General features: G+C 42.8%; 2 protein-coding genes and 1 long non-coding RNA gene across 5 annotated transcripts in view; 2 read left to right on the top strand and 1 right to left on the bottom strand.

Annotated features, from left to right (window-relative positions):
• Positions 1-1434: 1434 nt before the first annotated feature.
• LOC143210618 (uncharacterized) lies at positions 1435-10507 on the bottom strand. 2 transcript variants are annotated; one of them, XR_013009302.1, is made up of 5 exons: positions 9591-10507; positions 7784-8049; positions 7240-7348; positions 6462-7178; positions 1435-5946 (listed from the first exon to the last, which is right to left on the bottom strand). It is a non-coding gene; the product is annotated as an uncharacterized LOC143210618 (long non-coding RNA). The 2 variants fall into 2 exon arrangements; XR_013009301.1 differs by having other exon boundaries at positions 6462-7348.
• A 393-nt stretch (positions 10508-10900) lies between these two features.
• Positions 10901-15069, top strand: LOC143210606 (uncharacterized). 2 transcript variants are annotated; one of them, XM_076427615.1, is made up of 4 exons: positions 10901-11478; positions 11557-12695; positions 12787-12946; positions 13012-15069. In XM_076427615.1, exons 1-4 carry the CDS (start codon positions 11317-11319, stop codon positions 13657-13659), a joined length of 2109 nt encoding a protein of 702 aa, XP_076283730.1. In that variant the 5' UTR covers positions 10901-11316; the 3' UTR covers positions 13660-15069. The 2 variants fall into 2 exon arrangements, with proteins under 2 accessions (XP_076283730.1, XP_076283729.1); XM_076427614.1 differs by having other exon boundaries at positions 10901-12695.
• Positions 15070-16050: 981 nt separating this feature from the next.
• The window catches only part of Ypel (Yippee-like), a 43095-nt gene continuing 34496 nt past the window's right edge, over positions 16051-24649 (top strand). Inside the window, exon 1 of the mRNA XM_076427633.1 lies at positions 16051-16293. The gene's annotated coding sequence lies outside the window, so the exon portion shown is untranslated. The remainder of the gene's footprint in view (positions 16294-24649) is intronic.

Here is a 24649-nt window from a genome sequence, read left to right on the forward strand (position 1 = left end):
GGATCTGTAGGAATCCAAGAGGCCGAAATCCCTTGGCGATGCCTTCATAAAGGGTCTTACCTTCGATTCAGCAAAAATTTCCCTCGATTTAGCCCCTCGTTGTCTTGCTTGCGTGTACACGCGTATACAGTGTAAAATTGAACTCAGAAATTCGTACAGTTTTCACCGTTGAGACTTCTCGGTGAAAGCTGTCTGTTTTTATGATTGCTTTCCCAACGTTCCCAAAAATAATTCTAGCAGAACAACATTTTTCCCACGTTTCCAAGTGATCCGAAATAGTTAACCTCCCGAAAAATTCGTTAATTTTTACAGTAAAGCGGGCGGCATTCGCGGCAAATGTTGAAAACCCCGTGGAAATCGGTTGGCTGGTAAACAGATACAATGACTCGGTCGTCACGGAGAATTCGTTCGATCGGTTACAGTTACGGGGTCCCATGCATCTCTCCCTTCCCCGTTCGAAGATTTGTCAGAGGCGCGGGGGTGGATGGCGTTCCTCGAAGAAAGCGTTCCTCCACGGGAAAAAACTGGGAAGTGGGTAAAGAAATGAAGAAGAAGGGACGGCAAAACGAACGAAGAAACTTCACGGCAATCTCATCAATTCACCGACACTCGACACACATCCGTGGCCGGTGGCGCGGTGGCCACCCGCCACCCGATAATATTTACTGCCGCGCCACGCCGCGCTTCAGAGAGATCAGCCGAACAATTCAAAGGACGCCATTAACCAACCCATTGTCGCTCGTGAAAGGGACTTGCGGGAAATTTAAAGTGAACCAATATCACGCTACTAATTTGCCACACCGATCTACGAATGAATACGAAAAGCTTCGATTACCGGTGCTTGTCCCGAACGGTTCACGCTTTAACCGGCGCCATGGTGCGATGTTTCGAACTGCTAGCTGGACGGAAATTTTACGATCAACCTCAACGAAAAAGGAACCAGCGACCTTATTTTCAAAAGTAAACGATCGCAAGTCATTTTGCATGTTCTCGATTTCGTCATAAATAGACTCCGGATCTTTATGCAAAATAAAAGAAGAAATATTAGATGATTGCATAAGTTCGTGCCCGATTTGAAGATGACATTCGATGGTTAAATTTTAAAGATTGGTTAAAGATTTGGTGAAAGATTGGTTAAATTAAAATTAAAAAATGGTTAAATTCTCTACGATTAGAAAATAATGGTGACTATGTGTATAATTGATTAGTAAAGTTGTATTCTTTAAAATTTAACCATTGAATTTTATTTTCAAATCGGGCACGCACTTACGCAATCATCTAATATTTCTTCTTTTATTTTGCATAAAGATCCGGAGTCTATTTATGACGAAATCGAGAACACGCAAAATGACTTGCGATCGTTTACTTTTGAAAATAAGGTCGATGGTTCCTTTTTCGTTGAGGTTGATCGTAAAGTTTCCGTAATATATAATTTATATCTAATATAAATTTACATTTCTCACTAATAATTTTAATGTAGTAAAAATAATATATAATACTCTCAAAGTCTTTAATCTTTTAACAGTTTTAAATGGTACCTACTCATTTCTATTACAAATGCATAAAATCCGGAGTCTAGTCACAAATGCGTAAAAGTCCAGAGGTTAATCGTGAAATTGTTAAATCGGGATCGCGTGAAATTGACGTGGGAGATCCGTCGATACGTCAAAGACTATTAAGTCGTCCGAGGTGTTTTACAATGGAACCGACGATTCTGATGTTGGAATGTCGCGCTTCTGTTTGCTTCTACTGGTTAGGGAACCTCAAGAGTTCGGTTTTTGTAAGTGGTTCCGAGAAATTGGAAACTGCCGGACAAAATGGTCGGAACCCGTGTCCGGTTTCAGGAAACAAAGTTTGAATGCGCAATACTTCTGTTAGCATCCCAATAACGGAACATTGTGCAGTTCTCTGCACGACGCAGCGCAACGGTATAGTCGAAATTACCGTGAAACTCGATATCTCACGATCTCTAGAACTCTAGGATGATGCCGTGGGTACGAGACGGGAAAGGACGAATCTATCTTCTTCCTAATTCTCTCGATAAATTTGATCTACTGAAAATTCGATTGGTTCGAGCGAATTTTGAAAAATTTATTTAAGTTTGTCGTATGGGGACATCTTTGACAAACAATGAGTACCTAACGATCGGGCCTAACTTTTAGCTTAACCGAGCGACTGGCGACTGGTCTGGCGATCGAGAAGAGAAGAGATCACAGAACACGGAGAAAAGAGAAATCTTTACGAGCGTTGTATACGGCGCACACGATCCGGGCTACGGCACAATTCGCTGCTAATTGATTTTACGACGTCCGTTATATTGACCGTGAAGATCGTCGACAGTGCTCTCGTACCGGTACGGCGATATCTAGGGGGTGCAGATGACACCCCGGTGCGAGCCATGCATGACGCCCTTTTTCAGGGATAAGGATACACCGGTGTGGAATCCCTCCGCACCCTGATCCTCCGAGCCGATTTCATCTTAAAGCTTCTACGATCGTGCCAGGCCTGGAACATCGCTTCTGCTCTTTGTCTCGTCGATATTCTGATAACGTACCAATCATTCTATTCACACTCGAGATACCCCGTCACGAACGATCCCACTTGCCCGTATGAACAGCATTTTTTCTCAGCTCGTCGATTATTAGACTAACAGTCTAATAAACAGTCTAATTTGTAAGCATTTGTAAACAAGACAACCAAGTTGAATGTCCAACCTTTACCCATCCAACCTACGTATCCATTTTTGTCATAAATGCATAAAATCCGCAGTCTACTAATAACCTAGCTGTTGACGCAATCTTAATAAATAAATAAAAAAATGAAAACTAAGTGTAAGAGAAAAAAATACATGAACGCAGAGAAGCGGGACGCATCTTCCTCACTTATCTTAATCAATTGAAGCGAGTTGATTGACCCAGGTAACGTTCTCTTACGAAACGTTCAGATCAGACGTATTTAATCTACAGGCTACGACAAACCGCCTGTAACACGTAATATAGAAAAAACGTGGATCTCTATTCTTCAATTAAACGTCAATCACGATATTTTTATGTGAAAGAAACATGTGCAATCTGTAGAAAAAGAATTTGACTAAAACAAAGAATTGCTCGACACGAGAGGGAGAGAGTGATGATGTTCGAGAGGGAGAACAGTTCCCTTGGAATCGATCGAGAATTAATCCGACTGCTATCGCGTCTCGCAAACGTCTCTCTATTGTCTCATTGTCCACTGAAGTGAGAGATATCGAAGGAAAGGGAGCCAGAGAGCGAGAGACGACTTTCCTTCGTTCCTATTTCCTATCTTGCCTCTCCTTTTCAGATCGTCTCGATCCTATTGGATGCCAGGGGATTTCGTTCCTCTATACTCCATGGCCAACTAATGCCTAATTCCACGAGACGGGGATCGACCTCTATCCGCTCTGACCTCTATACTGGCCTATTCTCGAATTGCTACCGAGACTTTTTATCGGCTACACGTTCATTTATCACTTGAGCTAATGCCTAACCGATGCGACACGACGCGCAACCTACACAACGTCAGATTCAAGATTTTTGCCACCAGTTTGCCACCTACTTTGCCACATAGTTATACAAAAAAATGTCACCACAGGTGTCGGACTATTTCATTCGGTCTATTAATAATTCCACCGAGCAGCGGATTCGTAATCGACTTCATATTTTTCAGATTTTCTGAGAATCCTAGCTGTTTTTCAGCCGCCAGGCATATTCGCAGTCTCGAGAAACACTTGGGACCATAAAAGCCTCCTATACTACTGCAACACTCGCTGCAGCAACGATTAATACCGCGTCACATTTGTGCCTCTTCTGGCTGTGGTGAGAGCTTATGGTACCTTCTGGAATGAGTAGCCGAATACTTCATCGTGCACAGAATGGGGAAAAACAGTGTGCCTAATACGTAATCATACGTATCGTTGCTGTATGGCGAAAAACCAAACACGGAAACATCGTTTTAGAAACAATAGCACTTTGTCGGAATATCTAATGTTAATTAATAATTAGATAATAATTATCTAATGTTGAAAGTCTCCGAATACTACTGTTTTAAAAATCATTGAAAAATTCAAGTGGCACGATCAAATATTAAAGGTATTTTTACCCAGATGCAGTACAGATCGTCGACCATAATCAATTTCATAAAATTATTGTTACGATAACCATATGGTCGTCCGGTTCGACGAGCTTAAAAGCCATCGGCTCAGCGATTCGTCGGATCAAAGAAGCCCGACGGTTCCGTTCTGCTGGAATGGCAAACATAACGCGAAATTCCCTGGCGGATAGATTCGAAAGTGAGCGTCGAACGGATCGGCAAAGTACCCCGGGGACCGGCTCGCCGGAGTTTTATACATTTATACGAAGGGGGGAACAAAGAGTCCCCACGCAACGCGTGTTCAGGCCCGGTCGGCCTCGTTGCTCCGGAGAACGGCGCGGCGTTGTATCGGCTTTCAGGGGAGATTCAAATATGCATCCGTGACCAAAGACACGGATTAAAGATCAAAAGCCTGTATCATCTTTCTGCGCGAATCCCCGCTTTTCTATATCGCGCCTTTCCCATACTGACTTTCTCGCAACAATGAAATCCGCCAAGGTAACGTACAATTGCTCCGAGCCTGCACCATCAAAGTGTGCTATATCGCTTGCACGTATGAACGCACGAATTGTCGTTACGCGAGTCGATTTCGGGGTGGCTCGGGAATCGATGAACTCCTCTGGCTACTCCTAGGACTAATCGTGATCGATGAGCCGGCGCGCACCGGCACGTGACTCGTGATCTATCGCGTGGAAACGACTGATCGCGATATATGGACGAGAAAACATTTCGCCCTTTCGTCAGGGATCATTTTTCTCTCTCTCTCTCTCTATCTCTCACCCCACGGGGCGACGTGCGCGACGCCTCGGACCTTACTTCTGCTCGTTTAATTCGTCGACTTCCGCACCCTTGCCTCCCGCAAAAACAATTTTAAAATGCAGGATTGAAATTGATGCTGTTGCATTACACATTGTAACAATTAGTACTAGGTTTACGGGACCTGCTACAATGGCGAGCTCTAATATTTTTAATCTACGATCATCGAGATTGCAAAAATACAACCCATCAGGAATTATTCATCAAATTATTTTCTTTTAATATACGTATATGTATATTGTTATTTGTACAATGTAATACAGAATTGTTCCGGGAACCTAGCGTTACTTAGAAACGAAAATCCGGCATAGATGCATAGATGGCATCGTTAATTTTTGACTGATCCCCGAAATTAGGCGAACGGGGCCAAGAATGTGGGGGTAACTAATTGCTGCGAAGGATGCGGCCCTCTCGGGACACGGATCCATTTTTGGGGAACCGGCCGCGGCGAAGGGTCAGATAGAGATCTCGAAATTATAGCTCGCTATATAGATGTTCCCAGCGACAGGGAGGCTCGTTAGAGAGAGAGTATAGATGCCGAGAGTATCGATGGCCCTCATTAGGTAATCATCTTTTAATTAAGCCTCTAGAACCGATGGAAAAAAGGCGGCGACGCCTAGGTTACGACTCGAGCAACCACCAGCGTGATTATCTTACTCCGCCGGTTTCAACGGGCGCGGGGTCTGTTGTGTCTTCGAATGGGGCTGACATACAAGTTGACGCACTCTAATCTGAACGTGTATGGATCGGTACACCTCGATCCTCTGTCAGGTAGATTTTTTCAAGGCAGCAAGAGAAAGAGAGAGAGAAAGACTGGGTCTCGCATTGGGTCCCCTCTGTAATCGCCTTTCCTTTTGTGACTAACAGAGGCGACGACGTATCACCTTTTTCTAAACAATACACCGACACGTGTCCGCTTCTTTGAACCGCCGACTGCGCCGTTGCTCATCGTTCACGTGAATGATAAACTGCGTTGCATAACGAGGCGATGTGTTGTCGTCTCTGTCATCTGCGCCGCCGCGACTGTAAACAATACGTTACACGTTTCAGGACTGAAGGAAAGAGAACACCGACGTAGGCTGGCAGGTAGACAATCAAAACTGTCTTTAGCGTAAAACGATACGACACTGAGGTCTTTAAACAACAATTAATTTGAACTTATCAAGTAATATTGTAGGGAAAAGTATGCTGAAATAACTGTACGAAGTTGTTTCATCCCGGGAAACAAATTCTAAACTTTCCAACACTAACCGTACCGAGTACAAAAGGTGACTGATATACATTTCTCACAATTTTGATAAGAATAGGTGCTTGAATAAATAAATTTATGTAATAATTTCTAATGGGAACATCTTTATAATTTCAATAATTGAAAAATAAAAAATATGAAACCGGTCATTTGACCGGTCGTGGTACGGTAAGTATTAAAGAAAATGCGACTCTCAGTCCGGCAAATGTCACTAAATTTTTCGATTCCGACCACTGTGGCAGCGGGAATATCACCCAGCAGTAATTGATTCGCAGAAATCGCGACTGACCTGCGGAGGATGAGACTGCACCATGGAGGGATGGTCGACAAACGGTTGTTTGACGGCACCACCCCCATACCGTAGCACCGGCAGACCTGGTATCGCATTCACGGTCCACTGCCTCAGGATTCGGCTCTCTTCCCTGCTTCTACGCTGTCTCCTCCTCATAAAAAAGGGAGGAGAGAACGAACGAGAGAGAGCGAGCGAGACAGGGACGGTACAAGGGGTGGTAGAAACAGCATGGTGAAGGCTACGCATCGTCGGCGATCCGTAACCCTCGATCGTCGCGCTCAAACGTATCGCGCAAGCGAAACATACTTAACAGATGGTTACATGAGCAACGCATTTGTCTTACAAATCGCGGTTTCGGCATGTCCCCGTGTCTCCTGATACGGAAACGCTTCATCGATGCTCCTGCTTGCCAGCCCGAGATTTATCGACCAAGCTTTATGGGAATTATTTATCGAGGAACCGCGGACGTACAGCGCCGACCGTATCTTCTCGTTCACGACCCCGGACGTCGTCGTCTGAAACCTGGCAAAACTTTATGACCGGATAATACTGCGGCGATAACTACAGCTAAATTACTAAATGAATCAATCAATTGTCCGCTGATTCTCCGGCCTCGCTCACATAAACGCACCGATGCGCTCTCTCCATTTAGGAATTTCTCGTTCGAATACTTACTGACAACTACCACGCAGAATTCTTCCCTGGACGTGGACTCTGCAATTGTTTAAACAGAGAAACATAAATAATGTGAACAGTTAAATACCCTAATGTTCACCTTTAAACTGCGGATTTCAAGCCTGCCCTTATTCCAGACGCAGAAAATGATCATTCTGTATAAAGATCCGGAGTCTGTTCATCTTCTTGCGAACGAATGGATAAACGCCCTGTGAAAATTAACTTTGTTTTAATGGAATTACATATTTTTTAATACATTAAATAGTGTAACTCGACATTCTCTACAAACAAGGTATTAGCCCGCGTATGTTAAAAGTTTATTCGTTTTACAGTCTTAAAGGGCGGCGTAAATATCGCGAAGAAGCAAGAAAAGAGAATGATTTGCACGGTCGAAACACGAGGTGTAGCGAATGCAGCCGTTTCCTCTGACGGAAGCGGAGGTCTGGGTAATTAATTAGCAACGCGCTTATCCGTGTTGCGTAAAAAAATAACGGGTCGGTTGTTTAAACAATCCGACGATTCCGGGTGGAATGGAACGTTATTTTGGTATAGTGACACGGAGTCACTGGTGGTAAAAGTAATCTATCAAGGGGGCATAAGTCCTCGTCGCGTGGTAAGAAACGGGCTCTCGCCTCTCGTCTCACCTCTCGCCACGGCGATATAAACGGCAGGTGCGCGTGCAGACAGCTCGAGGCGCTTGCCAGTTAACCATGGGGTGGGCAAACTTTTTTTCTGAAAGGGCCGTAGTAAGAAGCTGCGGGGATTTACCGTGTCAAAAAGAGGTCACGCTACGCTAAAGCGGACGCAAGTCTTTTTAATCATCTCGTCAGCCGAGATATAATCCGTGCAAATCGTCGGTAAAAATCCGCGAGTCCGACGCGCAGCGCGCAGCCCGCAACAGGCATCGCCTCTGGAAACAGAAACGGTCAAATAAGTCCACATGGAATGTCCGATTTTAGAATGCAAATGTTATGAAGCATTTCGAACAAGAAATACCATTATACAAGATTCAAGTTTAATTTACAGAATGTTCCAACAATATTGTTAAAGAATTATATGTACTATATAGTTATATAAAACCTCCTGATCCTGCTGAAGATGTCCTGAGAACAATGTCGTATATTGTTCATGTGCAAGAACCTAATTACTAGACTTCTTTATGCATTTATAGCAAAATTGAGAAGATGCAATTCAAAATTGTTGAAAAATTTTAAAAATTGAAGATGTCAATATATGATTAATGATTTCTCCTCTATTAAAATCATTAAGAGCAAAAATAACATTCAATTTATTTTCTATCTCTTTCTATCCGCAGTCTACTAATTATTGTAGCACATTAAAAAATAATAAAATGTCGGAAAAAATAAAGTGCATCGTTATCCTTATTAAAAATGATAATTGACCTTCCAACCGTGGATAACGAGTTAACCCGTCATTCGACTCGCTCTCGCTCTTCAATAGCTTTTCGTTCTCTTTCGAGCTCGACCATTAATCCTTTCACTTTATTGCGTCATGGGATCCGTATAGTGACATAAACTATACGGTGTTCGACAAGAATTTATGTTATTTATCTATTCATGTATGTAGTACGTTTTCGTGAATCATGTTTGGGAAAGCGCGTGGGTACGCGCCGCATAGTCAGCTGAAAGAATCGCGATAAATGAACGAGCACTGTTAATAACTGTAACACTGTGATTCCGGAAGTACGCATTGGCTTTGAGCCAAGCGTTGCGCGGGAGCTATTAACGCGCGGGATTGCTTATCAGTTGCTGAGTCCGCGTTATTGCGTCGACGGTGACCAACCGAGCAACGTCGACGTCGGTGTTTCCGTTCTCGTGCCACCTAGATGCCCCCACATCTCATAACTCGTCAGATACATCAGCTATAAATCCGGCGATGATCATTCTAATTGTTTTCTTGTAGTTTGTTCCACCCACTCCGGCTCAGACTAAACCTCTTTGATCCACTCCAATCCCTCCTTTTATCTAAATCTGTCTCACATAAGAACGGACTTCGCAAATGATCAGTTTGCGTCGTTCGCTACGCAGGTTCGCCCTGATTGGTAGAACTCCTAATGCACAACGAGCATGAGCCAACGAGTGGAGTTGGGAGGCTCGCAGCAAGGCGCTGCGATCAGTCGAGCTGCGCAGAACGAGTCCGTTCTTACGTGAGACAGATTGTACTTGCGAATTTTTCATATGTAACAATCCGATTATTAAATACGAAAAAGTGTACAGATAAAAAATGTACTATTTTCAACCGATTAAAATTATTACGAAAAGAAAGAAATGTCTGCTTTGCTCCTGTAACTTGCAATCAGTGCAGACAAGTTTTATTTTGCATGAAAATCCGCAGTCTAGTCATTATGCTCTATTACCAATAATATTATATGTCTACCATTGTATCTTGCACATATATCATTAGATACATATATTTTCCTTAGATCCTTACTTTCAATTTCTCCTCTGCCAACTTTGTTCTTCCTATAATTCATTTTATTCCGTATCCACGTGCATCGCGTCCATCATATTGACCCCCTCCCCCACTGATAATCGAACAATTTGCACGCAATAATAAAGAACGGCTATGCAAACGAGCAACTACCCCCTCTCTCTCCACCACGTACCGCTCTAGTCGGTAGATATCGAAAGCCAAGAAATCAATATTAACGAGAAAATAGATATTTTCAAAAGAAACGAAAATAGTAGATCATTTTTTATTTGCTAGTTGAAGATCAGTACGCGCGATACCATTTTCCGAGCGTTACTTTCGACGAGTCGACAGTGTCGACACTTGTGTATCAGTTGATGCGCGTGTGAGCGTTTTGGAGGGAAATGTACTCATAATATATACGGCTGTGTTTGTGACTGAAAAGAAACGCAACCGGAAAGGAATAAATTGTTAGAATGTTGGGACACGAGGGGATTGGAGATGTAAGGACAATACAGTCGACAACCTGTGCACTCGTTCTACATTCGCCGACCCTTTGCCGCCAGAAATAATTGTTTACCATTGAATCTGTAATTATAGGTTACCGGACGTAGCGATGAGACACTCGTTTCTGTCAGCGTTTTATGACGTTTCACGGTGGACTCGAACGAACCGGCGAGATCACGTTTCGCTGTGTGTATCGGCGAAAGATATAAAATCATTGAAAAAATATGAAATATCGGAAGAAATTTGTTAGAAGAAAGATTTCAATGATTCGTAACCTGTGAACATTTAAATATGGTGGAAGGAACGCGTCAACGCGTCGGCGGTACAGTGTTGCCAGTACGGAAGTGCTAGATGACGGTATTGCCAGGTTTGCTCCCTCCAAAACGGCGCGTGCATTGGCAGCATTGTTTTTTGGTAGTTTACAAATAAAATGGCCGATATATGAGGCTATTTTGTATGGACAATAAAATATGCAATTCTGTAAAATTAATGACCATCGGCTGCTCGTGTGTGTATGTCAAAGTATAGGTTCGGTGCCGCGAAATACGCGGAAAGAAGGTGAAGTGTAAGTGAGCGTGTGGGAGTGCCGTGAGAAGACGGTGGAAGTTGTCGTAGGAGACCCGTGGACGCCGCTGGCCCGTAGACCGAAACGAAAAATCACTCACAGACTCGAATACATAGAAAAGTCCAGCGACCACCGTATTTTTTCCATTGGCGCGCGGTGGCGCGGCAACGATACGAAAACGACTGCAGATTTGCGAAAGCCTGGTTTACAGCGCACAGGCCCCCTCTGCCGCCTGCTCCAATTCTTTCAGCACTCTCGCCTCACCTCCTGAAACACTGTGCGTGTTCCGAAGCTTGACAAAACAACGCTTGGGAACACGTTGCATACCGACTACTTTTATGAGACGAATGATAACAGTCGCAAGGTGTTGACCACCTTGCACCCGTTACTTTATGCACGCTGGTCATTATAGGATCTCTCCGGACAATAAGACAGACCAGAATATTATTGCGCGTTAGAACTGCCTCCGAGCAGATATGATTCCCAATCTTGAAACCCAACGACGAGATACTGGAGTGTGACGGGTACGTTTATTTAGAACCTTTCAAAATATTTCCCGCCGATCAATTTGTTGTAGTGGAGAGAAGTGGTGCGGACGATGCGTTGACAGAGACGGAGGGGCCAACGAGCACCGCGTCCAGCCAGCCCACCCCCTCCGTTACCCCCCTGTCAAACATGTGTACCACTCCTAGTAACGTAGCCACAGGATTTGGGTATACCTGGTCCTTTGGTGGGCCAGGTGCTGAAGCCCGGGAAAATGCACAGGGTGAACTCGCGACGAATATCAATTACGCCGTGAATAATAATCAAGACCAAGGTTCCAGTCAGAAAATACAGGTTGACATTAAGCCTCCTAAAATTACCAATAGTACGCATCGTAGGCCGATGTTCACAATGAATGAAACCTGTCAGCAGACCCCGACGACGCACCATGGCCATACAGCTGGAGCTCATAATCAAACGCACGGCACCCTTGTACGTGTTAAGAAACACGACGTGTTTTCGTTAACGTGCGACAAAGGAGGTTGCAATTGCGACGCGGCTCACCCAACGCCTGCGCCATCCCTTTTTTCCAATACGCTAGTTTTTACCACTGCTGACAAGCATGCCATGAGTAAGCATTTCATGTCACCCATTGGACCGATACAACTTACCGCGGAAGAGTGCAATGAAATTTTAATGAAGAGAGCAGCCGCTGCCTCGAATCAAGCCAACGCGAACAACGTGGTAACAAGTCAAACGGACACCGCTGCTCATTTTGGACACATTCTGACACACGTCAACACCACGCAAATCGAAACAAAGGTGAAACAGCAGCAAGATATAGGAAGTCAAGTACGAGTCCCAAAAGAAAGGCCGTATTCCTGTTCGGAATGCGGGAAGTCCTTCCTCCTCAAGCATCATCTTACGACGCATGCGAGGGTTCACACGGGAGAGCGACCTCATGTTTGCGTTCATTGCGGCAAAAGTTTTGCACACAAACACTGTCTTCATACTCACCTACTCCTTCATAGCGCGGATCGACCTTACCAATGTCGCGAATGTAAAAAGTCTTTTACATTAAAGCATCACCTTGTAACGCACACCAGAGTACACACGAGAGATCGGCCATTCATTTGTCAAGAGTGCGGAAGATCGTTTCCCTTAAAACGTCATCTGGTGACTCATAGTAAATTCCATTCAGGGGAGAGACCGTTTGTTTGCGAAGAGTGTGGAGAATCGTTTTCGCAAAAGGATCACCTGACGATGCACTCGCGCTTCCATGGCAGTTTACATCCCTTCGTTTGTCCCGATTGTGGTGCGACCTTCCAGAGAAAGTTCGAGTTAGTGAATCACGGCCGTTTGCATGGCAGAGTTCCACACTCGTGTACTGTTTGCGGAAAGGAATTCCTCCAGAAAAGAACACTGTTGGCGCATATGCGTCTGCACACAGGAGAAACTCCGTTTGCGTGCACCGTTTGTGGGGAAGCTTTTCCTAGGAAATCCGACCTTGTTGCCCATTCTAAGATTCATAACAATAACACGAACACGGACGAGAAACCGTTAATGTGCAGGTAAGATAAAATAGGAGACGGTAGAGGTTCTACGTTTGGTACGCGTGTGGGTGTGAATCTTCTCGTATATTTATGCTGTTCACTGTTCCAGGGAATGTGGATTGGACTTCTCGAATCGAGAAGCCCTTACTCTGCACTTAAGGTTACATTCTGGCGATCGAACACTCGTTACCGACCTTTGTGGATTAGCGGCCGCCTTCCAGCAAACTCCTGGACACTTTCTTACTCCTAACACGTCGACAACTCATCAGGTACAGCCTCTATCGATGCGAAACGCGGAACACGCGCGTTATAATGTTTGTATCTCGGTTTACAGATGAATGGACCCATTGGAACACCCGGTGTCAGCCATATGCACGGTGCAACGCAAACATCACCGCCAGTGGGTACAGGTCCGAAGCCAAAACCACACCTTTGTCCCGATTGCGGTCGTGGGTTCGCGCAGAAACACGGTTTGTCCCAGCACCAACGGCGTCACACGGACGGCAGTTGCCACATAAGATCGCACGTGTGCGATAAGTGTGGCAAAGCGTTCTACCAGAAAAATCATTTGTTATTGCATCAACGCCAGCACATGGACCCGCCGCCGAGCATACTTCGGCAACAACAGAGGCAAGCTGCCCAGGCTGCCGCCCAACAGGCACAGCAGCAGCAACAAGCGCAACAACAGCAACAGGTGCAACAGCAACAAGTGCAACAACAGGTTCAACAACAACAACAAGTACAACAGCAACAGGTGCAGCAACAACAGCAGCAACAGCCCCAACAACCGCAACAACAAACGTGTACGGTTGATACAAAAACAATACAGCTGCAGATACAGCAACAAGTGCAACAAGTTCAACAACAAGTTCAGCAGCAGGTACAACAGCAGGTACAGCAACAACAACAACAGCAGCAACAACAACAACAACAGGCGTGCTCTGTGGACACTAAAGCAATACAGTTAAATGTCACTATGTGAGACGATATAGAAAGTGGGGACTGGTTGGTCCCTGGAACAATAGCACTCCCAAATGCGCACCCTGCTGCCACCCTCTGCACGCACTTCTCTTGTACTAACATTACACATTAGATATATTTATTATCTCTAGAATCGAATACGAAGTAATCAATTTTATTACAAGAGTATATATACAAAGTATACATATTATATTCTAAATATGTAAGGCTTGTAACAAGAAAATAAAAATAACCATATATTAGTGTTTTACATATACTTTATATATCGTTTACTCTAGACATGTAAAATGAAACTAAACAAATTAGTTGCCTTAACGAGATGATGAATTTTACTGAATATATTAACTATTGTTAGGTGAACTCTTTTTCTTCTTCATTTTTCTTTTTTTTTTTAATTTACTTTTAATTAGTAGGACATCACTTTATAAGAAAAACGAATATTAATAAACAAACATAAAACAAAGATTTAAGTTTCTTTTATGTACTGCTGCTTTGTTGTTATCCTTCATGCTGTGCTTGTATGGTGGAGAAAGAAAAAAGAAGCGAGAGAAATGAGTTTGATCGTGTGAGTGATCGGATAAAAATGAGTATGTAGAATGAATGGAAGGAGAGGGTGGCAGACGCAGCGCATTTACGGGGCATTTTCAGAAAAATTTGTAGGTCTGCCCAATAAAAAAAAGAGAAATGGCGTCTTGGAACCATACCTTTACGTTAACACGATTCGTGCAATTTGTTTAAAAAAATTCTAGAGAATTAAGAGCGCGCGGGAGAATCAGAAAATTTCTGTTCCACTGAATGGATATCGAGGAACCGTAAAAATTCGAGTGTACACGTGCATTCGAGTGTGCAGGAAAGTGGAACGTTTAGAAATCGGGCGATTTGCGGTTTTATTTTTTAAAAACGTCAGAAAAGGTGTCTAATCGTAAAGTTTAATATGTACAATAACGGAATTTATAAATCTTGTTTTAGGTAGTAAATATAAGGAAGCAACAAAAAGAATGAAAAGAAAAAGAAGAGGGGAATAGAATGTCTAACGACATTAAATTTTTTAACTGTACAAATAGATTTTCTAGGCGGTCCACGGTTTTTTGCATCGTAACTGTTCGTTTCTTTCTCGAATTGTTAATAATACCTTTTTTGGTTTTTTCTTTTATACAAGCGTTTGTCGTTTCGAACATTTTCTCGTATATAGTTTTCTCCGTTTCTCGACAGTGACTTTTTTACTTTCGGATACCGAGAGAGACCGACGGATATACATATATGTGTGTGAAAGGCGTTCACATGTTCTTACAAAATCACTCAGCATAGCGAACTTTTGTAATAGTTTTGTCGGAGACATGTAATAGCTAATAGAATTGCGCAAAGAAATGAAAGAAGTAAAAATAAAGGTAGCCTTCCTATATAGTTTTAACACATATACAGATTTTTTCCGAACAGAAACTTGTATACGGATGCGTTCCCGATTTATACGTAAGTCATTCATTTACACTTTACACGAACGAAAAAAGAAACAAAAGAGGATATTCGACGATGAAATATTACAAGACGAGCTTTAACGTGCCTTTCTTCTCATTCTTACATCTAAAATATCTGACCTTCCCTGCAGACGGATTAGCATGTCAGTTATATTTCACCTATGTGCATATAAACTCGCCACACGGACAATTAGCATTCTTTCTTTTTCAATCCAAAATGCAAAGCCGATTTTTAATTCGACTAGTTTTAATCCACGGCTATATTCAAATCCTTACGTATTTTCGAAGCTTCTTTCTAATACCTCAGAATTGGAACGAACTGCTAGGAAATTCAAATTGAAATGGAACTTTTATAACCTTGGCTCAGATGGACCCATCTCCCGCCATTCGACACTTGAACCATAGCATTTGTTGCGAGAGACGTCGGAGGAAAAAATAATCTAATAATCTATTCTTTTTGGCAAAAAATCATGGAACAGACGGGAAAATATCTTACTCATCAAAGTTCATAGCTTAAATAAAAAAATTGGGCTTCTCTATTCACAGTACCGAAATTACTCTCTTCCATCCCAATATATAAGTAGTGAAAATATCGTAGACATTTATTTCTGTTTATTTGACAATAAATCTGAACATGGATTAGGTTGGAATTTACTACGAAAATGTAGTAGAGGTTTTCGAGATCGTTTCCTGTTCCACCTTGGGGAATGCAAACCGTAAAGATCATTGTTTACGAAAGATCGCGTCGGTGGAGCGAAGTTTCCCGCGCGTTTCGCGCTCTTATTGTCAGTAGCGTAGCAAAGAAAATAGAAATACATATAAGAAGAAAAGGACAAGATAACGTAGTCAGAAGCGGCCTCTGTCGGTGATGTCCGGAGGGAAACTCGAGGGTCTAGCGCGCATGCGTCCAGGTCATCGTATACCATCCCGCCTGCGGACGAACCGAAATAAATCGAACGACGCCGAGGCGATCAGCAGTACGGTGCTCGCTGGACGCGGCTGTTTCGCGTTAGTGATGATCAAAACGAGTCGTCGTGGTCGTTGTTTGCGGCATTTCGCGAAGACGAGGGAACCGTGATCCGGGATCAAAGGCTCGAGGCATCGAAGAGGCCGAGGACACGCGTCGTCGTTCGTTGCCGCGGCCACGGATGCATATGGAGGTGCGTAAACCCCCTCGATTCGCGATGCACCCTCTTCTTATGCACGCGCTCTTTTCTCTCCGTTGACAACACCGTATATCAACTAGCTTGCGTTCGTCGTATTCTTACGAGAACGTATTTTGTTGTTTCATCGTCATTTTTCTCTTGACGACAGCCTGTCGACAATCGAAAGTGCATCGGGTTCTGTCGTCCTGCGAGACGACCGATTGTTGTTCGAACGGTTTTGTCCATGGTACGGGTTTTGTTGTTCGGGAACAAAAACCCGTTAATCTCGGCGCGCACCAGCAGCTTCGGCTGGTTTCTTTGTTGCGTTGTCGAGACGCGACTCTCTGCGAGCCACAGTCAAAGAAAATGCATTCGCGTCGTGCGATCGAGCGACGCAATACTTGTTCCACGATTTTTATTCCGAACGGATATATCTGAAGTGCAACGATTCCGCTGGTTTAATAAACGAATCGTTCGATCGAGTCGTGCTACGCGAGTTCCGTGTGACGGTGACCTCTTCCTCGGGAACGGACCGAGGATTAAAAGTATACGTGCGCATACGGCATCGGACTTTGTGTACGCTCTCAGCTGACGGTAGCCTGTCAGCTGCCTTCCACGAGAGAAGATCAGGGCCGTCGCTTTGTGGCGTTACACCCTTCTCGGTTTCTTTTTCCCGTTACGCACCGTGTTTCTACCGATTTTTCTTCAGCGTACATTTTTTCCTCCTCGTGCTCTCTAGCGATTCGGTGCGATTTGATTCTCTACGGCAAATTAGGACTTTTCCACTTGGTAACAGTGCAAATTCTGCCATATCGAACGGTCCCGTCGTCACGTCCGCACGTGTGTGTGCGAGTGTATGTGTACGCGTCTATGGACAAGATTCTTTTATTCCGCGGTTAATTGCTGAATCGTGTAACGATCTTGCACAATGCGATCGTTCTAATAGTCGATAATCGTTCTAAACGCGTGCGACAACATTTTTCATATTTATGTATCATGTTTCTCTTAATTCTTTCTCTATCGCTTCTCCACGTAAACAAACAAATATTGTTCTCTGCAGCAACATCGTAATACGCATCGTTCCCGACGATAAATCTCTCCCGCTGATACCTAACCGACAATGTCACCAGATAATGCGCGCTGGCTCGTGTTTTGTACACACTCGCAGCTGATTCACCTCCGCGTCGTAAAAACTCTTGGGACTTTAATTATCTTCGAATGCACACGCTCTCGCGATACGTTTCTTCATAGATTGTGTGCCGAGTGGTTCGTGTCAAGAAAAAAAACCCTATATGTACGAGACGTGTGTTGTGCATTCGCGCGTATATATGTATGCATGTTACATACGTGTGTGTATGCGTGGTCTCGCGACAAGACAGCGGTGGAGAGCAATTGACGTAACGCTTCTCGTCCGCGTTTCCGACGGCCAAACCTCGATCGATTTTTCTATCGTAAATATTTGGCGAAGCCTGGCACTAACTCGTTCAAATTGTTTTCTGTCCATGGGGGGAAAACGGCTTCGCGGACGGTCTATCTATTTTACTTCCACCTATCGATCGTAATTCGACTACGGTTTCTCGAGTCGGAGCCCGACGAGCGCCTTTCGAATTTAATAGACCGAGAACACGACGCGTGTGGATGCGCACGGAGCGCGCTTGTTGATGTGTGCAATTCACTTTGAAAGCGACATCCGTCGTTGTCGTCGTCGTTGTTGTCGTTTTCGTCGCCGTCAGGACGCTTACATGGAAAATTAAATATGCACGACGAGCGACGAAGGACGATGACCCGAATTAACTAAACTCGAAGCTGCTGCTGGCTGTGCTGCTGCTCCGCGCTTGGTTTCTCTCCCAGTGTGTGTTTATTTAAGTTGCAGTGGCGTAGAGCGTGTCGCGCTAGACCAGCGGTCCCGTGGGGCTCTTATCGAAAGTTTTGTCGCTTGTTTCCCAACCATCGCTGCCGATTCACACGTGCGTCGCTTACAAGTATCGTTTCGTCTTTTTCTTCTTCTTTGTTCTCTTCTGTCTTCGAGCGAAGACATTTCTGGGGTTTCAAACGTGAACCCTCGTTCGGTTGCTATGGGCGCGCAGGGAACGCTCATTCGATCGGTGCAGCGCGTGCGATGAACGCCTCTCAGACGTTCAGTGAATACGGTTAATGAACGCGACCACGGGATTTCCGTACACGAATTAATTCACATCCGACGAGCACACGCAACTTGTGTGTAGAACCGACGCGACGCGCTCTCTCTTTCTCTCTCTCTCTCTCTCTCTCTCGCTCTGTCTCCCAGCTACTTCCAGGTATAGTACCGTAATTAATGTCGTTCAATTAACGGGGCAGACTCGTTTTCTAGGATTGCAAGGGTGCGGGATGCGCCTTCTGATTCCTGGTTTTTCAGTCGTCAAAAGCGCTAGATAAAAAATCAATCTGGGCCGCGATCGCTCTCAAAAACCATATTTTTCATGCTGATCTGAAATTGAAGGGAAATTTTACGTTAAAATATAAATTAGTAAATTTAATTGTATTTATATAAAATTTTTTATTAAAATATAAGCAAAGATTGATCTAGCGCTTTTGACTACTGAAAATCTTGCAATCCTAGAAACGAGTCGTCAGAGACGGGATATGAATTTTTTCTTTCTGCGAAGAACGTGTCGTTATCTTCGACCGTGTATCTCAGTTTGAATTTTACCAAAGGAGAAATCTACGGTAATTAGATCTAATTAGTGGGTAACAGTTATTAGCGTACATGTTGTTTTTTCTTTCTTCGAATTTTCGCGAGAGGAAGGAAGGAGAGGTAATACAGCGGTGTGTTTCATTCGATATTTAATTAACTCGAACGCCTTGAAACGAGCGTCGGTGCGCTTCGATTTTCGTTCGGGCGCGAGACCTCGGCGGACCTGTTGGACGACGCTTTTGTGTACGGTTACAGCTGATTGGGCTGTCAGCTGGGCTGCTGCGCGATAGAACCATCCCAGGCTGGCCAACGCAACACACGTTTCAGAACGCTCCAGGGGGGGAGAGCCTTGTTTTTCTCCTATTTTTTCCTCCCCGTTGTTTCCCAGCGAAGCGGAGGCTGGCTCTCTCGCTGCGCGCGAGACGCCATCAGGGCAATGCCTCCTCTTGCAATCTTTAAACTTATCCCTACCGAGCTGCCCCGCTGTTAGGACGAACCGAAGCCGAAGAGGTGAAACGACGCGCGTATAAATACATCGTGTAAATATAAATACCCGCGTGTTTGATGAGCCATGAATAATCCCCACCAGCTTGTTACTCCTTTTAACGCATTTACTGCCGCGACTGTCGAAAACTTTTATCTACACCGTGCTCTGTTCGCGGATGTGTCATTCGGTCAACGGTGACCGTCGCCGAATTTTTACTTACATCGTGTGCTTCGTCGAGTTCCAGCTATTATACAGTGGGTGTACATAGCATTCGTACATCTTTTAAAAATGAATAACATTTTCAAAATTGAACTTGAGTTTTTTTGAGACGCTAGAATGATTAGTTTACTAGCTAATGTGTAAATCATTTATCTTTTAAATTGCTATTCGTTGCAATTGCGAAGGAGAAAATTTAAAACGTGTATTTTGTAAATCTATGTAAGTTATATACATGTACAAAGTTTCATTGAAACAGTTGACGCATAACAAAGCTATGCATGATGTAAAAATCTTTGAATTTAGCGTTTACGATTCATTTAAATCGCAGATTCTTAAAAGTTTTGCTATTTTCAATCAATCATATTTCATAACAACCTTGATCAACCTAGATGTACAAAACACATGTTTTATATTTTCATTACAGGCACAGATAAAAATTTAAAAATCGTGACCTCTACTTTTTCTTTTGCGATTGCGACTAATAACAATTAATCCTTTGCACTCGGAGCTATTTTAACTGGAAAATTAAACATTTCTTCCGATCTAGAATATTTCCATTCCCTATGATTTTTTTGAAATTTTATGGATATGAAACCGATATAACATCTCGTACAATACCTAAATGTTTAGTAAGTGATTAGATACCGATATATTTAATAATGCAAACAATATTTTGAATAATGATACAACAATTTTTAGTGGTGCCTCAGAGGGGACAACTGACTGTAAAGGGTTGAAAGAATATATTATTTACACATTAGCTGGTAGTGTCGAAGGATTAGTGTAATCCTTCTAACGTCTCCGAAAAACTAAAGCTGTTGGTTCCAATTTTTAAAAAGTTATTTAAAAAAGTATTAGTAGACTGCGGATCTTTATGCAATTTATAGCAAAATTGAGTAGATAAAATTCAAAATTGTTGTAAAATTTAAAAAACTGAGGATGCCGATTCTCCTCTATTTCTTCGATGCAGACAATTTTTATTTTGCGTAAAGATCTGCAGTCAATATATTAGCCATTGAAAATTAGAGATCGCGGTTTTGAACATGCACTAAAATACACGTGTACGCATGGTACGTGAACTTATTATTTAATCCTTAAATTCGTACTACATACAGAAAATCTCGGTAGGCTCGCACCAGCGACAGCGCGAATAATAACAGAAAGCGTGAAGCGATTTTGAACAAAGTTTTAAAGGCCGTTCGAGCAACGAGCAAGAATGTCAAAGTGAAAAGTTGCCGAAGATCAGTTTTCTTTTCCTTCGAAGCAAGTTTGGAACAATGGCTGATTATCGGGTCGAGTTGTGTGCAGCTGTTCGCACTCGGAACTCGGAAGCGCAACCAAAATGGCGCAAGTTCAGGGCCAGTTGGGCACGCGCAAACGTCTCGCAACTCCGGAAAAATCCTAGAACCGATTATGTCCTTCGGCAGATTCCTCGACGAGTCGACACGGTTGCGCAGTAGCGTTTGAAAATCGTGACGAGGACGCGCGGAGAATTCCCATTGACAAACAGAGAGCGGATTCGTTGGGTACAGGTAGAGCCACTTCCGTGGAAAGTGCGCGTTTTATCGTGGCGCGAGAGCACACCGCGTATTTTCTTCGCGCGCACTTGATTAAACTCGGTGAGTCCGGGTGGTGTGGGGTTCTCGCGATCAAAAACCTCGCTATCATTTATCACTCGTGCGTCCGCGTCCGCGTCTGTTAGTCTGTAGCCGGTTCGTTGTACGTACGCGACCTACGCAACTCCGCGTTGCTTTTTCTCGAATATATATTTTTTATCTTACTCGCAGCGCCCGGTTGCGCAACCGAAGCACTGAAACAGCCAAAAGGACGCGACCTGCCCGACCGCGATCAACCATTCGCGTATCGGCCGCTTTTATCTTTTAAACATTTTTATATGCTGAGCAAGCCGACTCGTTTGCGCGTTCGGTTTCGTGTCGACAGCATCGATTGCCTATTCGAAATTCCAGATAACCTAGTTGATAAATAATTAACCCCTTGCCCTATGATCTATTTTACGGTTTCAGTGATTGGAACGGTTTTGTAGATCGTAATTTCCTAAAACAGGAGAAAATTTATAACTGTCTATGCCTGTATGTTCTCCAATAGCTGCGGATTAACAAAACCAAAAAGGAATTTTATTTCGGGGTTTAAAGGAAATTAGTAACATACGTATATATTTATTAGACTCTGTTCAGATTCTTCGTCATTGTAGGACAACGGGTTCATCCTATAAGACGAGCAGCATTTATGAAACATTTTCTATTTCTACTTTCTATCGAGCAAATAGCTCGCAGAAGTCCACTCTAAAATTCTTAAAGGATTAATTATTGGCTCGCTAAAGTGAAACGATTAACGTTCTTTTCATACATATATTGTTGGCTGGGACACGAACAACTGGTGTTATATATTTTCCCCGTTGGAAAGGTAATTTCTCGGCAAATTCGAGCAAATGATTCCGTAATTGTCGAATTGTTCGTGGCCGCTGTGCGAAACGACGGAACACGCGTAAATAACGAAGTCCATTCACTGTTCCGCTGCTTTAATTAAAACGTTTCGAATCTCATAGACGGTTATACATGGCACGCGCTGAAAAGAATATAAGGTGATGGTTTATTACGCTGCACAGCGAAACGTGACATTCTTACGTGAACTGCGCAGGAATTGAAACGTAAAGTTAATTGAACACGTTCGCCGGCACCGTCATACATTTCTGACAATCGCGACTTCGGATCTGGCGTTTAAAAAATCTTTTGCGTCTCCTAAACGTGCTCGTTCGAATCGCAGCGAGGAATTACGTAACTTTCTGGTGATTACTTACATTTCTCCGTTACAGTTTACTTTGTTCCCGGCATTTCATGTGCATTTCATGCTGTAATAAATCAAGTAATTGTAGTCGATAAAAAGTTATCTTAATCGCTAGAAGTTTCGTTCGATTGCGCTGTAGTTACTCGATTACGCAGACTCGCATAAGCTACAAGTGTATAAAACTTCACAGTTTGATGATGACTTCATTATACCGCCTATACTGTAGACTGTAGAGCGTTATGGCGGCTATAATACCTAATCCTGGATCTCACGATAGTTACGAACTCTTATAACGACGACGAACAATGTGCATTTATTAAAAACTTTTTCTACAAATATTATGACTCATTCGATATTATCCCTCGTACTTAAATCGAAACGATTACTAGACTGCAGATATTTGTGGAGAATAAAAATGGTTGAAATGTTAAAACCAGGGATTAATTCATTAACATTCTTAAAATGACCCATTTTCGATTTTTTATTTGACAATTATTCAGATTGTAAAGGTGTTTTCATGGGAATTTATTTAATATATTTTTTTTACTCCAGTATACAGGGTGTCTCAGCTGAAGGAGGCCATCTAAATATCTGCTGAAAAAATATTTTTGGCATAATTTCAATGATATCGATGGAGGAATATCATAGAAGAACAATTTTTTGTTGTCCGGTTATTTTTTCATAGTGTTTTCAATGTCATCGTTATTTTTTATCGGGAAAATTATCTTTTTTTATTCCTTCTTGTTAATGACTTAAGCATATTCAAACGTACTTTTTCAGCCGCTATAAGATGGAATAAAAAAGAATAAGTTTTCCCGATAAAAAAATAACGATGACCTTGAAAAAACTATGAAAAAATAATCGGACAAAAGAAATTGTTCTTCTATGATATTCCTCCTTCGATACCATTTAAATTATGCCATAAATATTTTTTTTTACATTAAAAATAAAGAAAATATTTAGGTGGCCTCCTTCAGCTGAGACACCCTGTATATAATCACCACTGATGATTACGCATAATAACCGGTTATTATACATAATCACCAATTTATTACATTTACCGTAACATATACATATATTATAGTAAAACTCGCACAAAATATACAGTGGCCCACAAAAGTGTTCGTACGCCCAATTTAAAACAGAACAACTTCTTTATAATTGTACCAAACGACCTGATGTGTTGTAAGCAATTAGAAGCACTGGCTTACTAAATGATATGCAAAGAAAAATATTCCTAGAATTATAATTTACAAGGTTACATGCAAAGATAAAAAAGGCGTTTCTAAAAAACTTTTATTTGGGCCCTTAATGTGTGTGTGTGTGTGTGAAAATTTAAAATATATGTTTTGTAGATCTATGTTAGTTATACACATACTGAAAATATCACAGAAATCAATTGAGATACACACGAGCTTGTTGAGCTTTTAAATTGTTTTGATCTCTCTACCTTTCGAAACTGCATCTACTAAGTTAATTCTACCATAAACGCATAAAATCCGCGGTCTAATAATCGCATACTTTCCGCCGTGTATTGTTTAACTGGAAGTGGGTCTTGGTAAATTTTAATTTCCCTATTTGCCATAACAAAGAAAATCGCATTGTTAAATATGAAAATATGTTCGAAAGGAATGTCGATATTTTTCAGGCCAAAAAGAATTCGCTTATTGAAATCGCGTTATCCGTGGGAGTATAGTGATCGATAAAACGTGGAACACGTAACGGGTGGAAAAAGTGTTTTCCAATCTGTGCGTCGCGTCGGCATTCGAGCAAGATCGACGTGAACCGTGTATGCGTGTGTGTGTGTTCTTGTTTGATTTCACTCGCAGTTGACAAACCAATATAATCGAAGCCGTACATGCTGTACGGAAATGTATCCGTACACGAACGTACATATACATACCAGACCGTGCTTGTTCGTGTGTGTGTTTACCCGACTCTGGAACACACAGTGTCCCGTTTCAATCTATTAATCAGTGCTTAATGATAGCGACCGATCGGACGAATTGAACCGTTACTGTTACTAAAAGAATTCTTTTCTGTCTGGCACGGTGAAACAAAATGGTATTGCGCGTCCTATCACTCGGTACTATGCATTAAAAATGAATACAAACATACAGCATGTCCGAGAGCATGCTCTGTCGGTTACAGGTCGTCCTTGGCCACATTTGCATTTTGAGAGTCAT

The sequence above is a fragment of the Lasioglossum baleicum genome, chromosome 7 (assembly GCF_051020765.1).
Source record: "Lasioglossum baleicum chromosome 7, iyLasBale1, whole genome shotgun sequence".
Lineage (NCBI taxonomy): Eukaryota > Metazoa > Arthropoda > Insecta > Hymenoptera > Halictidae > Lasioglossum > Lasioglossum baleicum.

Bases quoted from the DNA above. Each gene is read 5' to 3' on its own strand.
- LOC143210606 (XM_076427614.1), top strand. From the start codon at position 11,317: ATGTGTACCACTCCTAGTAACGTAGCCACAGGATTTGGGTATACCTGG. The intron at 12,696-12,786 runs GTAAGATAAAAT...TCACTGTTCCAG, and splicing joins GAGAAACCGTTAATGTGCAG to GGAATGTGGATTGGACTTCT. The intron at 12,947-13,011 runs GTACAGCCTCTA...CTCGGTTTACAG, and splicing joins ACACGTCGACAACTCATCAG to ATGAATGGACCCATTGGAAC.